This window comes from Prunus persica, chromosome G5 (assembly GCF_000346465.2).
Source record: "Prunus persica cultivar Lovell chromosome G5, Prunus_persica_NCBIv2, whole genome shotgun sequence".
Lineage (NCBI taxonomy): Eukaryota > Viridiplantae > Streptophyta > Magnoliopsida > Rosales > Rosaceae > Prunus > Prunus persica.
Window position 1 is genome coordinate 5317479 of NC_034013.1, and position 16783 is coordinate 5334261.

The following is a 16783-nucleotide window of genomic DNA, read 5'->3' on the forward strand; positions in this document are numbered from 1 at the left end:
AACGATATTAGAAAATGGGGACTCGAACACATTGCCTCAAGTATTTATCTTCTACCCATTTCTATCTTATAACAAATTGCTATCTTTAAATTTTCCTCCATTGTCACTCCTTAATATCTTGATCTTTCTTCCCGTAAGGTTCTCTACTTCCGCTTTCCACTCTTTGAATTTGACGAAGACCTCAGATTTCTCCATTATGAAATAGACCCAAACCTTCATAGAAAAATCATCCAATAACGTGACGTAGTAGTGAGCTCCACCCAATGATTTGACCGGTGCGGACTCCTACACATCCAAGTGAATATAATCAAGCACTCCCATGCTCATATTCTCTTTGTCTTTTTGCTTGAATGCCACCTTTGATTGCTTCCCAATGGTACAATCTTTGCAGAACTCAAGTTTACAATTGTGCACTCCCTTCAAAAGCTTCCGCACTCTTACATGGCTCGCTTACTAATATGCCCTAGCCTCTGATGCCAAAATAAGTCCCATCCTCTAGTCATTCTTGGTAGATATAGCTGCTTCACCAGTCACCGTTGTACCACATAGTCATGGGCGGAACTACCTAGTGGGCTACACTGAGCTGTAGCCCAGGTAGCTTTTTGGAAAAGAAAATATTAAACCTATATAGCCCATTGGCTAAGGCTATCATCCTATGGCTTCTTGGCAGTTTCTCATGTAAAGAAGTATGCAAGTTTTGAAGTCCCACATAAAGAAATAAATATCCTAGTATCCTAATTGGTCCCACATAATGAAGTATCCTCGATTATAATAAACTATGTCAAAATAAAAAATATACATGTGAAAAGCAAAACTAACTTTCATTAATAATGCCTTGAAAGAATACAAAGAGAGCTCACGCACACACTATTTGAACCCCTAGTTGTTGTCCTTGTCCTTTGGACATTTCATATATACAATATATAATGACCTAAGGGTAAGGAAAGGGGATAAAGACTCGTCCTTGACTCAATATGCTCTATAGGTGTTGAGTTGTCTTGGGTGTTTTGCGTGTAAGTGATTATGATTCATTAATGTGTTGTAGAAAGCTCACATGCGTAGGCGCATTCTTTGGTCGGATTGGCAGGTCGTGTTGCCAAAGGCTCACCTTGTCCATGATTTGTGTAAGGTAAGGTTGCCGAAGGCTCTCCCTATCGATGATTGTTTTATTGGCCTAGGTACTTTGTCTGGGCTTTGTGGATCCCTTTGTAGGTCTCATGTTCCAAGTGTCGTGGGATGATTCGCCGATCAACTATGGTATAAACAGGAGTCCTTCAAGTTCCTGATTGAGAAAAGACTTCTTTGTTAGGGACTTACTTTTGTCTTCGATATTCTAAACGGCCTTAAGTTTGCGAAGATTGTGAGATTGTCCTTTTTTTTTTTTTTCTTTTCTTTTCTTTTCTTGCCAATGTCAATCCCTTAGTTCCTCAAGTCTTCGATCAAGGAGACGATTGGAATGAGGGATAAGCATGAGCATCCCGAATGGTATGGGGGAGTGCTTCTTCTTGGGGTGCCGATGTAAAATATTGTTGAACGGTAAGCGTAGTAGGCATGTCTTGGTATATGCTGAGGCAGTGCTTACCGTTCGGTAGGTGGACAACAAAATGTGCCATACTGTTAGGCATGGAATGGTGCGAGGGTTTTCAAAATTCATCTTATCGTTCGGTCAATGAGCATGTCATGGCGTAAGGGTTACAAAAATTCATCTCATCGTTCAACGAGTTATCATGGTGTGATACCATGGTTCTCAAAATTCATCTTACCGTTAAGTAAGTGATGACGATGTGGCACTTGATGTTTCCAAAATACGGGTTACCATTAGGCAGCTAGGCTGGTAACCTTGTGGTCTACGAAGGGTATATGCCAAATAATCGTGACTTTGTAAATTTCTTAAATTTTGTGAGCCCTAGGGGTTAATAGTTGAATGGTTGGACAACTTGACGCTTAGTCTTTTGCGCTTGAATGAGTGGCTATTTATTGTAACCAAGTGTTACATGGTGAGAATTCGTAATGCGTGCTGGTTCATCATAACGACACTCTGTAGCGAACCATGGTGAACTTGAGGAGCCATCAGTCTATAAGAGATAGCTCCTGTTTGAAAAAGTACTTTATGTTTTTTTCGAAAAAAAAAATTTGAGAAAGTGAGGTGATATCCGGCGATCCAATTTCTGGTGAAGGCGATTTTTGTACGACAGTGTGAGTGACGATGTGATTTCCGATGACCTTCTCAGCCGAATCAAACAAGGTATTTGAGCTTTCTTCTTACTTTTTTTAATCAAAGTTTTTAAGTTTCGATGAACTCGTATGAATTCACATGACCGGATATAAACATAGGGAGCTTGTTGTAAGATAGGAAACTTAGGATTTGAGAAAAGCTTAGGATCGTAGTTTGATTTAAGCATGACCCTTAGTTTCCCTTAGTTTCTATTTGTGTCGGATGATGACACTCTGAATATGAACAAAGTCCCCATGCATTCGATAGAGAATCATCAGAAGATGATTAGGGTACCGAATATGAGTAAGGTACCAATTGTGATGACACTAGTTTCGGGCATGCCGGCTAGAGAAAGCACGATAACTGAAGAAAGAGTGATTGTAGGTGCCGATTTGGGCTTGCACGATGAGAAGAGAATGGTAGCCAAAAATAGTCCTGATGAAGGTGTCGTAGATGCGGAGCTTGAGTTTTGAGCCATATGGGGCCCATAATGTGAAAATGGGTCAGTATCTTAATTTTTGGATGACTCATACGTGCCTTCCCAAATGGCATGCAAGCTATCAGCTAGAAAATTTGACCCCGGCTGTGTGGAGGTTGCCAAATCATTATATGTGGCGGTAGGGCCTTCATATGTCATTTTTGTTATGAGGAGGAGCCAAAATGATATTGTTTGCTAGCCCAACCTAACCTCAACTCGGTGTGATAACCTTGGGGGAATTATCAAATGGTAGCAAGTGTGGCTAAACTGAGGCAGAAGCATCGTATCCCTAATTTGGTGGGGTTGAGGTTGAAATTGGATTTCGAACTCACCCAACTCGATTGCCCATTTGATCAATCGACCAGAAGTCTCCAGCTTTTGCAGTACCTGCTTTATAGGCTAATTGGTGAGTACAATGATGGCATGAGCTCGGAAATACGGTCGAAGCTTATACGCTGAAACGATCAAGGCAAAAACGAGCAATTCCAGCCCTAGGTATCTAATCTCGACATCTTAGAGTGCACGACTAACGTAAAACATTGGGAATTCGACTCCTTTAGTTTTTCAAATTAATGCGGAGCTAATGACAATTTGTGAAACACACAAATAGATGGAAATGATTTCACCAGGAATGGGCTTGGACAATAATGGTGCTCTGCTCATATAGTTCTTCAGATATTTGAATGCGAGGTTACATTTGGCAGTCCAAGTAATGTGCCGTTTGTTGCCTTTGACAGCCTTGAAGAACGAGGAACACCAATTGGTAGCCTTAGAAATGAACCTTATTAAGGCTGCAACGTTGTCGATAAGACTTTGAATGTCTTTTAGTGTCTTCGGCACCTGTATGTTGATAAGAGCTTTGATTTTCTCGTGATTCACTTCAATGCTACGTTGGCTGATCATGAAGCCAAAGAATTTGCCCAAAGATACCCCGAAAACACATTTCGTCGGATTCAACCACATTCGATACTTCTTCAAGATGTTAAACATGATTGAGAGGTTGTGGAGATGTCGTTCAATAGTTTTGCTTTTGACCAACATATCATCCACATAAACCTCCATGGTGTTACCGATGTGTTCGGCAAGTATCTGATTGATGCACAAAAATGGTCGAGCACTTTTGGGCCCAACTTAGAGATGTTGAATCACTTTCGGCCTCATTGGGCTCTTCAGCAAATGAGGAGGATCTGCAAGATAAAGAGCTACGGTAAAACCTAAGGAACTGGTGTAGTACTGGCCCAAGGATCTCCGATGCTTAAGTTAGCTTAATGACAAAGTAATTAGTAATTTGGACATAGTAAGGGCTAAGTAGCTGAATGAAACATTTACCTCATTTTGGAGATTTGCACTCCTATTTATAGATCTTGTGAGGTGTGCACCTTAAGTGGGATTTCGATATGGGACTGTGGGCATTGTCTGGGAGACTGTAACACATCCTTTGTCTAGCCTGGTATAACAGCCGCCTTCTTTGGTTGGATCGGCAGATTATATTGCAGAAGGTGCATCGTGTTGATGATGTATGTAAGGTAGGTTGCTCAAGGCTCTCCCTATCGATTATTGTTTTATGGGCCTTAGTGCTTTGTCTGGGTTCCTTTGTAAATTCCACATTTCACGTGTCATGAGATGATTCCCCAATCAAGTATGATATAAAGATGAGTCGTTTTGAATCTTACCCAACGAAGAGCCAATACATTGGGTGAATGATCCAAGATTTAAAAGTCCAACTCCAATCGGTTGGATTTTGAAAATTTAGGGCTGTGAGTCTGACTTGTACGTAGAAGAGAATTCCTTTTGAATCTTACCAAAAAAATAAAATAAAAAACACTTGTGAATAATTAGATCCTTAAATTAAATTGGGCCAGATCCGAGGACTTCTTTTAAAACCCGGCCCATTGAGACTCCTGCATGCCACCTCACCCCCACCAGCCCTAAAAACCCACACCGATCCCTAAATAAACATAAACTCCGCTGCACCTCTCCCTCCGACAGTGAAACCAAAACACCCCCTTCATTTTAACTTCTTTTTAAAACTAAATTATTTTTATCAAAATCTCAAAACAAAAATTAAAATGCCAACAAATCACTCTTCTAATTCCTCAACTTCACCTCTCTAATTTGAATTCATAAACCACCGCTTCAAATAATACAAAACCAATTTGGCGCTCTTATGGCAGCAACAGCCCCTTCGCCCTCGCCAGCCCTAAGCAGCACCAGCTCCGGCGCCACTCCTTCCACCGCTGCGACCACCGCCACCGCGGCCGTGCCTGCCGTCGCTCCGTTCCAGACGGTGCACCGTACGGACACGCCACCCAAGACCCTTCGCGGGCTTAACAAGCCCAAGTGTAAACAGTGCGGCAATGTCGCTCGTTCCCGGTAAATCTCCTATTTTTTTAATTACATTTTTTTTTTATGGCTGTTGAATTCTGTTTCTGCACAATTAATTTTGGAGTCCTAGCCTGGCCGCATGGTTATCTGATTTTTGTTATTGTTTTTGAAGAACTGCCTTGTTTCTGGTGGTTCATTTGCGGTTTTGGTGATTAATTTGAGTGAATTGAAATCTTTGGGATAGAAATTGATGTGATTTTGTCCGTCGTTTACTTTATTGAAATAGGACTTTGGCTCTGCTAGATATAAGATTGATGCTGTAAAAAGCACGAATTTAACTATGGCTGAAGGTGGTGTGCATATATACACACACGCACATGTATATAAACCTTGGAGAAGCTGGAATGAGGAGATGTCTTGGAGTTCTGGTCTCAATTTCACATTATGATCTGTATTGTTTGTTAATGAATAAAGAAACAATATTCGGTCTGCATCGTAATAGCTTTAACTTTTAGGAAGTGTTGTAAACCAAGTAACCATACCATTATGGTATCAGAGCTGAAGACGCTGAATTCAGATCCACGCTACTGCAAGCTTCCAGTTTATGTTGAATTAGATCGACGTGATTGGCTCTCTAGTGGCAGAGAGGCTCACACTTTAGGGTAGTATTATTTGTTGTTGTGGTCAAGATTGCACAACTGTCTTGAATTTTGAAAAATCAAAGAGTACAATCTACAATTTTTTGAAGAACTGCCATGTTTGTGGTTGTCCGGTTTGGTAATTAATTGGAGGGAATTTAATTCCTGGCCAGAAAATTGATGTTGTTTATGGTTTTGAAGGCAAGTGATTAGCATTCAAAAGCGTGAATGTAACTATGCCTCACAGTGTAATGAGGAGGCGTCTTGGAGTTGTGGTTTCAATTTCACATTATTATTAGTACTTTTTGATAGAATGTGCAAATTATAGTCGGTTCTACGTCCTATTAGCTTAGACTTTAGGAAGAGTAGTTAACCAATTAACTTATTATTTCATTAGAGCTGAAGATGCTGAATTCAGATCCATGCATCTGGAAACTTTCGATGTATGTTGAATTAATTCTACGTGTTTGGTTCTCTAGCGGTGGAAAGGCTCACATGTTAGGGGACTGTTAGAATGTAAAAAACAACAGATGTTCCCCATCTGAACGGCATCTTTGCAAGAAGAATTAGACCTCTTTTCTAGTTTGGAAAGTGAAGATCTTGGTAGAATCTGTTGCCATGCTATTCTTGTGCCTACAAGGTTAACTTGATGGCAGTTCACAACTTTTTCTGGTTCAATTATGACGTGATTGAAATGAGTAGGGGCTTTACATTGATGAAGCTGATAATTGACAGAATAACCCCTTCTTCTCAATGAAGTAGGGGAGGTCTAGGGAAGATAAGCGAGTTACAACATTCATTTATGGGTCTGAAAACTAGGTAGTTGGGGTAAACTTTCATGAGCTGTGCAAATGCCATGAAGAAAAAAAAATGCTTCTGACTGTTATTGGAATTCTGTGATAATAATAAAAAGAATAAATTTTGAACTTTTTTGGTGAAATCATAATATTGTCAATATTGCTAGACATAGCACAATCTTATGCCATATTTTTAAACCACCTTATGTGGCAGCTGACTTGGACATGCCACAGTAGTTAAGTACTTAATGAGTTAGCTAGGTATTAATTTTTATTACTTTTTAATTAAAAAGACCAATTAAAATTTTCAGGCCTACTTCTATTGTCTTCCTATCCATCCCCTCTCTCACCCCCCCCACTGGTCGGACTTCCATCAACGGTATCAGTTACCAGTGAAAACAAATATAAAAAGTGGTAAAGAACAAGAGGATTCTACCTCTGGATTCTGTGTCTGATCCATATACCCTTTGTTTCAGTGCTGTACATGTGAAGATCTGATTTTGCAGATCATATCTCATTTTCAGTGATGCATTTCCAGATCGGAACTCATGCTTTCTTGATGGCGAGTACGGTTGCTTCTGGAAGTTCATGACTAGTCTCTTCACACCAGTAGAATTAGATCAATTCACGTATGTTTATTAGACATCTTATCTCTTTTCCTTTTGCAGATCCAAGTCTCAACCTTTCCTCACATTAGATCTCTTTTCCTTTCATCTGTCTTTTTTTATACCAAGAAATTAGTTCTCACTAAGCTGTCTCATGCTCGGTTGGTGCCTATGATTGGATTGGATTAGATTGCTCACTAGATTTAAGGTATGTTGAAGGAGGAAACGAAGGTAGAGGTGAATGATTTTTTATTTTGTGGGCATTAGAAGGGATGAGTTATGACATGTTGATATCCTACCATTTTGTGGGGATTCGATGGGATAAGTTTCCTTCATGAGTGATCCATCTTCTGCCTTCAACTTGGACAAAATTTATTCATTTCTTCATTCAACATGCCATAAATCTAGTGAGTTATGTAATCCAATCCAATCCTAGGCACCAAATGAGCCCTTAATTGATGTGGCATGCATTACTTAGCTGCTACATGAGGTGGTTATGGTATAAAATTGTGGTGCGTCAAGCATTATTGTAATATAGTTGATGCAGTAACCATCACATACTAAATAAGTTCTGCAATTAGAAAGTTATCTATCATGCATGCAAAGAATGCTGCTGTAGTTATTGTTAGACAAGATTCAGGATCTTTCATTAGAATGCATCCTAAACAGACTTGAAGAAACGTTCAGAAAGTTATTACATATGAAATTATTTGTTTGGACCGAAAGAACAAGAAATACCCTTAGATACGGAATATGAAAGGAGGTGTACCCTCATCCAGCAAATTACTTGGAGTTCATCACAGTGTCGTTATCTTCTATATCTGGCATTCTTGGGTCCATTTTATTTCCTTGGGATGGCGGACCTCTGATTCACTGTGTCTTGTATTGTGTTTTGAGTTCTTTAATAAAATTTTGTTTCATAAAAAAACATTATTATTTTTTTCTTTTCATTTTCAAGTTTTTAATTTTCAGCCATTCCTGAAATTTGTTCAACCACCATTTGACGCACTTTAAAAAACTTGAGATAATCCATCTTCATTACCATCCGTAAGAAAGAATCAAGTTACTATGTGAGGGTATTGTTCACAGCTCTCACTGAGGCAAATCCTAATCTGGTTTTCTTTGTTAGAATCAATTATGATCCTTCTCCTTTGTGCCCCATTAGGAGATAGGCCATAGTGGATTGATTTGTACCTTGATATTGTTGAAGATGTTTTAGGAAGTTTCGTTTTTTGCTTCATACACACTGTTATATTTTTCACTCACCTTTATTGTTGTCAATATTTATTGTTTTTGTTTCTACATTTAGAATAATATCCTTTTCTTTCTGTGATCGTTTTGTTGAGTTGAATTGAATGTCCAGGTGTCCATACGAGTCATGCAAGAGTTGCTGCTCAAAAGCTCAAAATCCATGTCATATTCATGGTATGTTAATTCAAGTCTCTATACCTTATCAAAACATTTCTACCTTCAAGTGTGTGGGTATTTGGAACATTGGATAATTATATATATATATATATTTTGTTGTTTGCTATTGTTTGTATGGTTTCCAACACTAATGTGAAGATTCAAAGCATATTGGCAAGTAACCTAGTTTTCTCTTTTTTAGTTGGGAAGCTCATCCATTGTCCCATAAATTCTTGTCCAATTATACTGCCCTACTTATTTTTTATGGTAGCCTGGATGTGTCTTACTGACTATATAATGCTTTAGAATTAATTCTAGCAATGCATGCTGGTAATTTTCTACGTTTATTTGGTTTCTATCTGTTCTTTTATTCTCTGGCAGTGTAGTAAAATGCTTAAGAAATGGTTGATGTAAAGAGACTTTGGTATGGATGGGAATAAATTTCATGTCAGGAAGAGTGATGATAACTACTGCAGCTTTTTGAGGGGTTCAAAAATGGCCAGCTAGGTTAGGTAGTAAAATGTAATGGTTCAAAAAGGGCGATGAGCTGATGGCTGTGTCAAAGACTGCGCGGCCATCTAGTAAAAATGGAGCGACTGTTGTGGTGAGTGGTAATGGGGAAAAAATGGCAATTGACAATTTAAGTATTTCAATTATTATTTTCCAAAATGGTTACTCTAATGTTTCCTTCAAGGAAGAAGGCTGATAGCTTAAAAAACTCTCATAGGGGTGTGTAGTAATCTTAGGGGTGCGTAGTAATCTTTTCCATCACCCATGCAGTCACTTATGTGCACTGAGTAAGATACCTGTGGCGATGTTGGAATCTTAGAATGGATTCTAGGCAATAATGAGAGGAGCTTAGTGTCTCTCAATGCTGTAAGCATAATGGACAGTGTCAGCAATACAGGATTGCTAGCACTAAGACCTTCTGTGTAAGGCTATGTTTGGATGAAACATTAGAGATTTGTGAGGCTTCTGGCTACCACCGGAGTAGGCTGGAGCCAGTGTGGTATTGGTTTGGTTTTGGCCATGCTAGTGGGTAACAATATGCTTATAGGCATGAAGGGTAATTGTGTTGTCGATGGACAAGATTGGTTATGTAACATTTGGATTATAGTTGCTCACTTAGGAAGCTTGCCTGTGCGTACAGTGAGTGTGAATTAGCTTGTGCATGTCAGAATCATCAATGGCTCATTTACGCTACACAAAAGACAGTGATGGTGTATTGATAAGGGTAGGATGTTGAGTTGATTTGGGCATTTGCTTGCACGATTTCTTGCGGGTTGTCTGTTACTTATGATGCACTGTAAGGGATTTAATTGTACTTTTAAGCTTTTGATCCTAAAGAACTTCTTCCCATCTTGTCCTATTCTTTGCTTTTCTCTTTTCAATATAATTCTTGTTTGCTATAAAAAGACAACGCTCATCAGTTTTGTCCAATTTTTTGATAATATAACCAAACATGCAAACTTAGTTTGTTGCGTACTCAAATATATGAACTGATCTACATTGAGTCACCATACGGTTTGGGTTGGCATGGGTAGTTCTAGCGGTTAGGGTGGGTGTTTTATCCTTTCTGGAGCATGACCTTGTTTTTGGTTTCTCTTTTCTGACTGTATTACCACTGCAGTTTTGAAATCAAATGCAACATTTCCAGACAAGGCACCAACATCAAGCTCTCCTCTATTTGACCATCAATCAATTGAGGCATCACCATCAGGGTGAGTTCTTACCTTCAGTCTCCCGTTGTTATATCTGGTTGTATTTCTGATAATTGTAATCTATGCCTTTTTTTTTCTCTAAAATTCTGGTCATTAAATTGTTTTCCTTAGAAAATTGCATTGCTCTTCTACCATGTATATACTATGGTCAGATTTCTAAAAAATTGTTGGAATCTCAGCCAATTTATAGTCTGATTCACCAATGACCTAAATTGAACATGAGTTCGTAATACTTGCTGATTTAATGAGTCAAATCTTCCTATGCAAGGAAATTGGCTCAAAGATTTCCACAGATTATGTTCTGTGGTCTAACTTTGATGTTTTTTGGGGAAAAAAAAAATCCCCCCACCTTTTAATAATTGCTTTATGAACTTTCCATGTTTCAAATTTATTTTTGTCTTGTTTAACTTGGCTGTCCTGAGCGGTTCAGTTACTAATTCTTTGGGGGTCTTCAAAGCAAACTCTGTTTTTGTTCTGGATGTAGATTTTCTTAAATTGTTAGCTGTGTTTCAGGAATTCACATCGAGTTGCATCACTCCGGCAACTTTCGAACAATTTTGCTCAATTCAATAATGTGCATCTTCCCCTTCGTTCTAGGAAGCCTTTGACCAAAAAGGTGCATATCCTTGGCACTATCTATTTGTTCTTGTACTATTTACAGTGAGAATGGCCTGTTCTAATTATAGGAATTAATTTCAGGATGCCGTAGCTATTAATGAGTGGAGATTTTCCAAGTTAAAGGAATACAAGGACAGAAACATCGAAGTGGAAAATGAAGCTTTTGATCGATACACGCAGAATGTCACCCTATTAGAGGAAGTGTTTTCTGTGAAATCTATCATGGAGGAGTCCATTGGGGATGAAGCTGAACTCAAATCCATATCAACCGATAATAGTACTACTGCTACTACAGAAGAAGACACTGAGGCTATGGTCTCAGGGTTGAAGTTGAAGTTGAGATCAAATCCAATGAGAACCAATAACTTCAGAAAGAGGATACAGCAAGTTGTTGACGAGGGATTAAAGAAACTTAAAAAACGTGAGTTAGATGATGGGGAGAAGGAACCAATTGTGGGAACTGGATTGGATCCGGGGCCCAAAGAAGGGGAAAAATGGCAGGCCGAAAGGGCTTCTGCTCTAGGCGATCTCATTGATAAGCTGAACAAGGCCCGAAATGAGGAGGATCTGAAGTTGTGCTTGGAGATGAAATCTCAGCTCTTCAAGGAACATAAATTGACTAGTACATCAGAATCTGAAGAGAAACAGGCTACAAAGAATGATTTGGAACCCCGAAAAGAGTCGAATTATTCATTTCCTAAAGTCGTTAGCACTACCGAAATCGATCAAGAAACTCTCAATATCGTCTACACTCACTTCTCTTCCCTTGAGCATATACAAGGTTTATGATTAAAGACTTAGAGGTAAGATTTTGTCGTAGGATTTGGACTTAATAGTCAATTTAGAGGATCTATGATTTGAGGGAGGTGCCATAGATTAATGTAGTTTCTTCCTAGAGTTTCCTTTCTAGTCAATAATAAATCAAGGGATGCTTAGAAGTTGCTTCAAATTGACATTTTCAATTTGGATGCAACAATGGTAACTGATTTTTCTTGTTTTAATGTAGCAATGCAAATTGCATGAAGGCAATGACCCTTTGGGTAGGCTAATGATTCTTCATCTTGATAGCTGTTTTTTGTAATATATTGAGTGTAGGCAAAAGCATTTTTCCTTTTCAAACAAATAAACCAATGCTTATTGTTGGGATGCTTTGGTTCTGCCTTTACTAAATAATTAGAAGATTGGAAGATGTGGGTTATACCAATTGGCCAATGGCAATGTGTCCACCCGTTGCACTCGAGTTTGATCTCCTCTCCGTACATTAGAGTAGTTAGAATCTCTCCTTGGGGTGACATTGGTAATTCACTAAGCTTCCCCAGACTGTATCCTCTGATAATGGGATGAAAAACAGCCTTAAATTTAGAGAATACAACCAGGGTTTAATTGCGTGCACTAATTCTGTAATCAAGAAAACTTAAAACTAAAACAAAAAAGATTGGTGTTATTATTCTTGAGAAAATTTGTGGTCAAATACCCAGATGGCTTTTTTGGTCGACTTCCACAAATTTGACTTTCAATAGGCAGCTGAAGGGTTCTTCCACCCAAACATTTCAACACTATTAAATAAAGAAAACCTGTATGGGCTAAGAACGTGGGTCAAACAGGCACAGAAAGAGACTTTAATTTTTTTTCTTGTGATCTCCGTACTCTCAAACTTTCAAGAACCCCCCAATTTGAAATACTGGTTTTCAAATGATATCTTGTGCCATCTCTCAATTCCCAAATGCCGACTTCATACAATATTTTTCTTTTTCTTGTTTTCTTTTCTCAAAGTCGCAATTTAGGGTTGCTTTGCTTTCTTGCGTGCGCTTGGAGAAAAGAGGATTATATATTATTTGGTAAAGCAATACTAAAAGTGTGAATTGTTAGGAATTAGCATAAAGCGAGCATCCAAAGTGAGATCAAATCACAAAATAAACCACACACATGAAAGACACACTAAATTTGATTTGATGTTGGCCAGTTGTATCTAGAAGCAAGAAAGTTAAATTGGGAAGATACAAGAGTACGAACAACCAATCTAATTCCTTTAATTTGATCTTTGGTTTGAAACTATCCATGATTTTATTCAAAAGTGATCCCCACATGGTGTTATGTGAATACTCTGCACATTAAACCGGCCCGTGTATGAAAAAGTCTCGTGGACGACAATTGTTGATTTTATATAAGAAACATTATATGAAATAAGTTTTACATCTCTCGCGTAAATTTTAGATAGCTAATTTCTCATTTCACAATGGATATAATCCATTAATTATTGAAATATAAACATTGTTACTAGTAGTATCCTTTTCTCATTGTTTGTCTTTGAATCAAAGTCTGATTAGTTTGGGTGGTTTGCTGGTGCCCTCATGAAAAGAATCGCAAATGGGTTCTAAAGACACATACCATTATGACAAAGAAATCCCATCTTCTGTGAATTTTTGCACATAAAGCTTTTGTTGATGAGGCATTTTAGCTTTGTAGGTTTCTCATCAATACCTAGTGCTTCTTTTTTATTTTCTTCTTGCTTTATTCTTCTTCATATACTTCTCAACCAACAACTACTTTCTTGGTGGACATCAAACTTTCTAGCCTATCTTCCCTTGAAACAAGGCTGTCAATGCTTTCAATTTCAATGGCTCTACTCATCTCAACATCACCTTTTCATTTTTATCAACCCCATTATCATGGCCGGTGCTCTTCAACCTGTTCATCTCTCTTAATAATAATCATGATTTCTTCTCTCATTGATCTAGATTCACTATAGACTAAATTATTAGCCACCTGAAAAAGAAAACAGATGACTATCATATTATTAAAAGAATAAAATGAGAGGTGATATGATGCCAAGGGGGATCTTGACAATAAAAAGCAGAAATCATTCAAGTTTTTAAATGCTTGTATTGATAATCAAAGCAACCCAACTTTTAAAAATGTTTATTTGTGATCTTGGTGAGGCAAAAACATATATGATTTCCCCCCTCTGAATAGTCAAACTTCGCTTGACAATATCCCTTTCAAGTTTCGACATGCCTCTTATTTAAGATATTGATTCTTTCAACAAGCAATATTACTCTCCCTCAAACTCTCATTCACACATGCTTTCCATCTGGAGCCCTTTTGTGATTCTAATCAAATTGATTTCTTTAATTTAGGCCACGCACGGTGAGGAACCATAATTATGTTGGTGATAAAAGATTTACAAAATTTTAAATTTAAAAAATAAATTTTAAATTTTAAATTTAAAAAAAAACCCAGCTGAGAATCTCTCACGCTGGTAATGTCAAGCCATTTTATATATATTCTGAGTGACTATCAACAAAGCCCCTGTCAAGAAGGAAGCATCTTTCCTGTAATGTTTGGCATCCATATTCCTCTTTTCATAAAGTCCTCTTCATGTGTATATATGTGCAGCCAGGAATCATGGTTTCTCTCTATAATTGTGTAATTGTACTATTGGACCTTTGATTGATGCCATTCCAATGCCACTGATTTATGTTCTAAACTGTTCAGACCAAAAAAAATGCTTTCACTTATGATCATGTTTGTCTTGTCAAGTCACACTGCAGCACATGGGTTATTTTAAGTTTGCTTAACTTAGAAACTTACTTGGAAATATATGGTGATGAGAAAATATCAGGTGCCAATGTAAGAGATAGGATTTAGTTATATTTAAATCTCAAGAGAGGAAGAAAAAAAAAAGCAGGAAAGCGAGGGGATAAAAGAGTAGAGATTCGAACTTGAGACATCTTTTAACATTGTAGAGAAAATTATATTTTAAGACGATATAACTTTAATAATTGATTGTTTTATTCCATGATACATATATGTCCATGCGAAGGAGGACGCCGTAAATATCTTGCATGCCATTGATTTTACTGACCATATATACCATGAATGTACAAGATTCAGAAGTGTCACACATTATTATGGCTTTAGAACTTGCTTGGAGTTTCTTTGATTGTATGGCATGAAAACAAGGAGATTAAACTAATTAGGTGCACAGCTGAGTCCCGAGAACCAATATGTGTTATGTCTTGGACCAAATGTTTCCATATACACCGTCATTTTATTCACATGGACAGATAATATGACAAAACATTGGTTGTATTTTGAGCATGAAATTGACCCATACAATGACACATTTGTGTTAGTTAGGCAAACCAGTGGGTTAATGTTAATAATAATAATAATAATTATTATTATTATTATTATTATTAATATTCAAGATTGGTGCCTGCCCGCCCTGCCTTCACATGGTCCCTACTATGCAATTGCAAATTTTGTCCTCCCCAAAGCAATTAAGCAAACGTGTTCCAATCACCTTCTTATACCCAAGTTTAAGAAATGTGCAATTGATTAATGCTTCACTGGATTGAATTGAATGGTAGTAGGGATTGGATTGGATTAGATTAGGTCAAAAGAAGCAGGTGGCTTGGCTTGGTTCCACACAATATTGCATATTTTGTAACAACCGTGTTGTGCAAGGGATATGATCAGCAGATAAATCCAAGTGAAAAGTTCCAAACCCAAGTTAAGGTTTTCCAAAATGTTACGTTTTAATCGATGTGCATGCCCTGCACAAATCACAATATAGTAATTAGTGAAAAACTAGAAGAAGAAAACAAAGATTAATTATGTATAATAATCTATGATTAGTTTAATTAATTCCTAAGTTTAATTAGTAGTGGGTTCATAGCAACTGTTGGGATAGAGATTTGATCTCAACTTTTGGAAAAGTTCAACATTGAACCACCAAAAACTAGTAGGGCATGCTCAATTTAAGGTATATAAGACAAAGGAAATTGGAAACTTTCTTTTCTGAAATGAAGCAGTCTACCTCCCAAAACCAACCTTCCCTATTTCCCTAGCTAGCTAGTTGTGCAAAAGCTAAACACTATATGCGTATCCAATAATTCGAAATTTCTGTTTCGTTTGTTGCTTTCAAATAGTTCCTTGGGGTTGAAGCTTGACCAGTTCTAAAGTCTACAATAGACAATATAAGAACAAGGTAATCTAATCCAAAAATAGTTATGTTTGCACTTGTGATGGTTCACAAACTCGCTCTCATATCATTAAGGAGGTTGAGGTTCCACCTCAAAACTAATTAGCATTTATAGCAATAGCTCAACTCTTTATAAATAAGCGTGCAAGGTGCATTAACTTTTCAATATGGGACAACTCTTCACTTCACAGTTTCCTTAACTAATTTACTCTTTAATTTGGTCTCTCCAAAAAAAATTCGTGTTATTTGTCAAGTGTTTAGTAGACTAAAAGTAATTTGAGGACCTAAATTTCAAATACATGTCATGTTCTTATCTGTTTTGCTAAACAATGGTTTATCATCTCATATTATCTTGATTCCCAATTGAAGTTATCCTTACAATCAATTGGGATGTAGTTTCTCATCCTCTCATGATTTGGGCTCCTCTTGGTTCGAGTGCACATTTCACCCCACGGACTCCTCTTGACCTTTTCTCCTTCACATGACAAAAGTGAACCAAAATTAAAGACAAGGGCTCCACATGCATGGCATAGTCCCAAAAATTTTAAGAATTCAAGGCGCGGTGTGTGTGCATGTTTAAATCTCATCCCATCATCTGTGGTTTATCAAAAGGGATCGAGAAAATGGCCTAAACCAAACATTTTAGTCTTACGTACCCCATTTTGATAAAGACTTTAGCAATTTGAACCAACTTACACGTACTCTAATCAAGCCAAAAGACCTTGGAAAAGAAGCCTATCCGTAAAAGAAGAAAGAATCATGGAAAACAAACAAGAGAAAGAAAGAAAGATAACCCATTTGCTAAATTTTTAATATCCACCCAAACACCAACCCTAAAAATCTATTTGTATTTAAGTGTGTGTCTGTGTGTCCGTGTCAGAAGAGTGTAACTTTGCCAAAAACGTTTTTGGGTCTTTTCACATTGCAATGCCACCTTCCCCAAATATAAAAAAGAATGGAAAGAAAGCCAAAGATTCCTTATTTTTGCAGGT

The 16783-nt window shown here is 37.6% G+C and overlaps 1 protein-coding gene across 2 annotated transcripts; it reads left to right on the forward strand.

The window, feature by feature from the left end:
* On the forward strand, positions 4336-11951 carry LOC18777712. Of its 2 annotated transcripts, XM_020564615.1 has the most exons (6): positions 4937-5066; positions 6992-7082; positions 8422-8483; positions 10096-10186; positions 10700-10802; positions 10886-11951. In XM_020564615.1, exons 1-6 carry the CDS (start codon positions 5051-5053, stop codon positions 11591-11593), a joined length of 1071 nt encoding a protein of 356 aa, XP_020420204.1. In that variant the 5' UTR covers positions 4937-5050; the 3' UTR covers positions 11594-11951. The 2 variants fall into 2 exon arrangements, with proteins under 2 accessions (XP_007209228.1, XP_020420204.1); XM_007209166.2 differs by lacking the exon at positions 6992-7082 and having other exon boundaries at positions 4336-5066.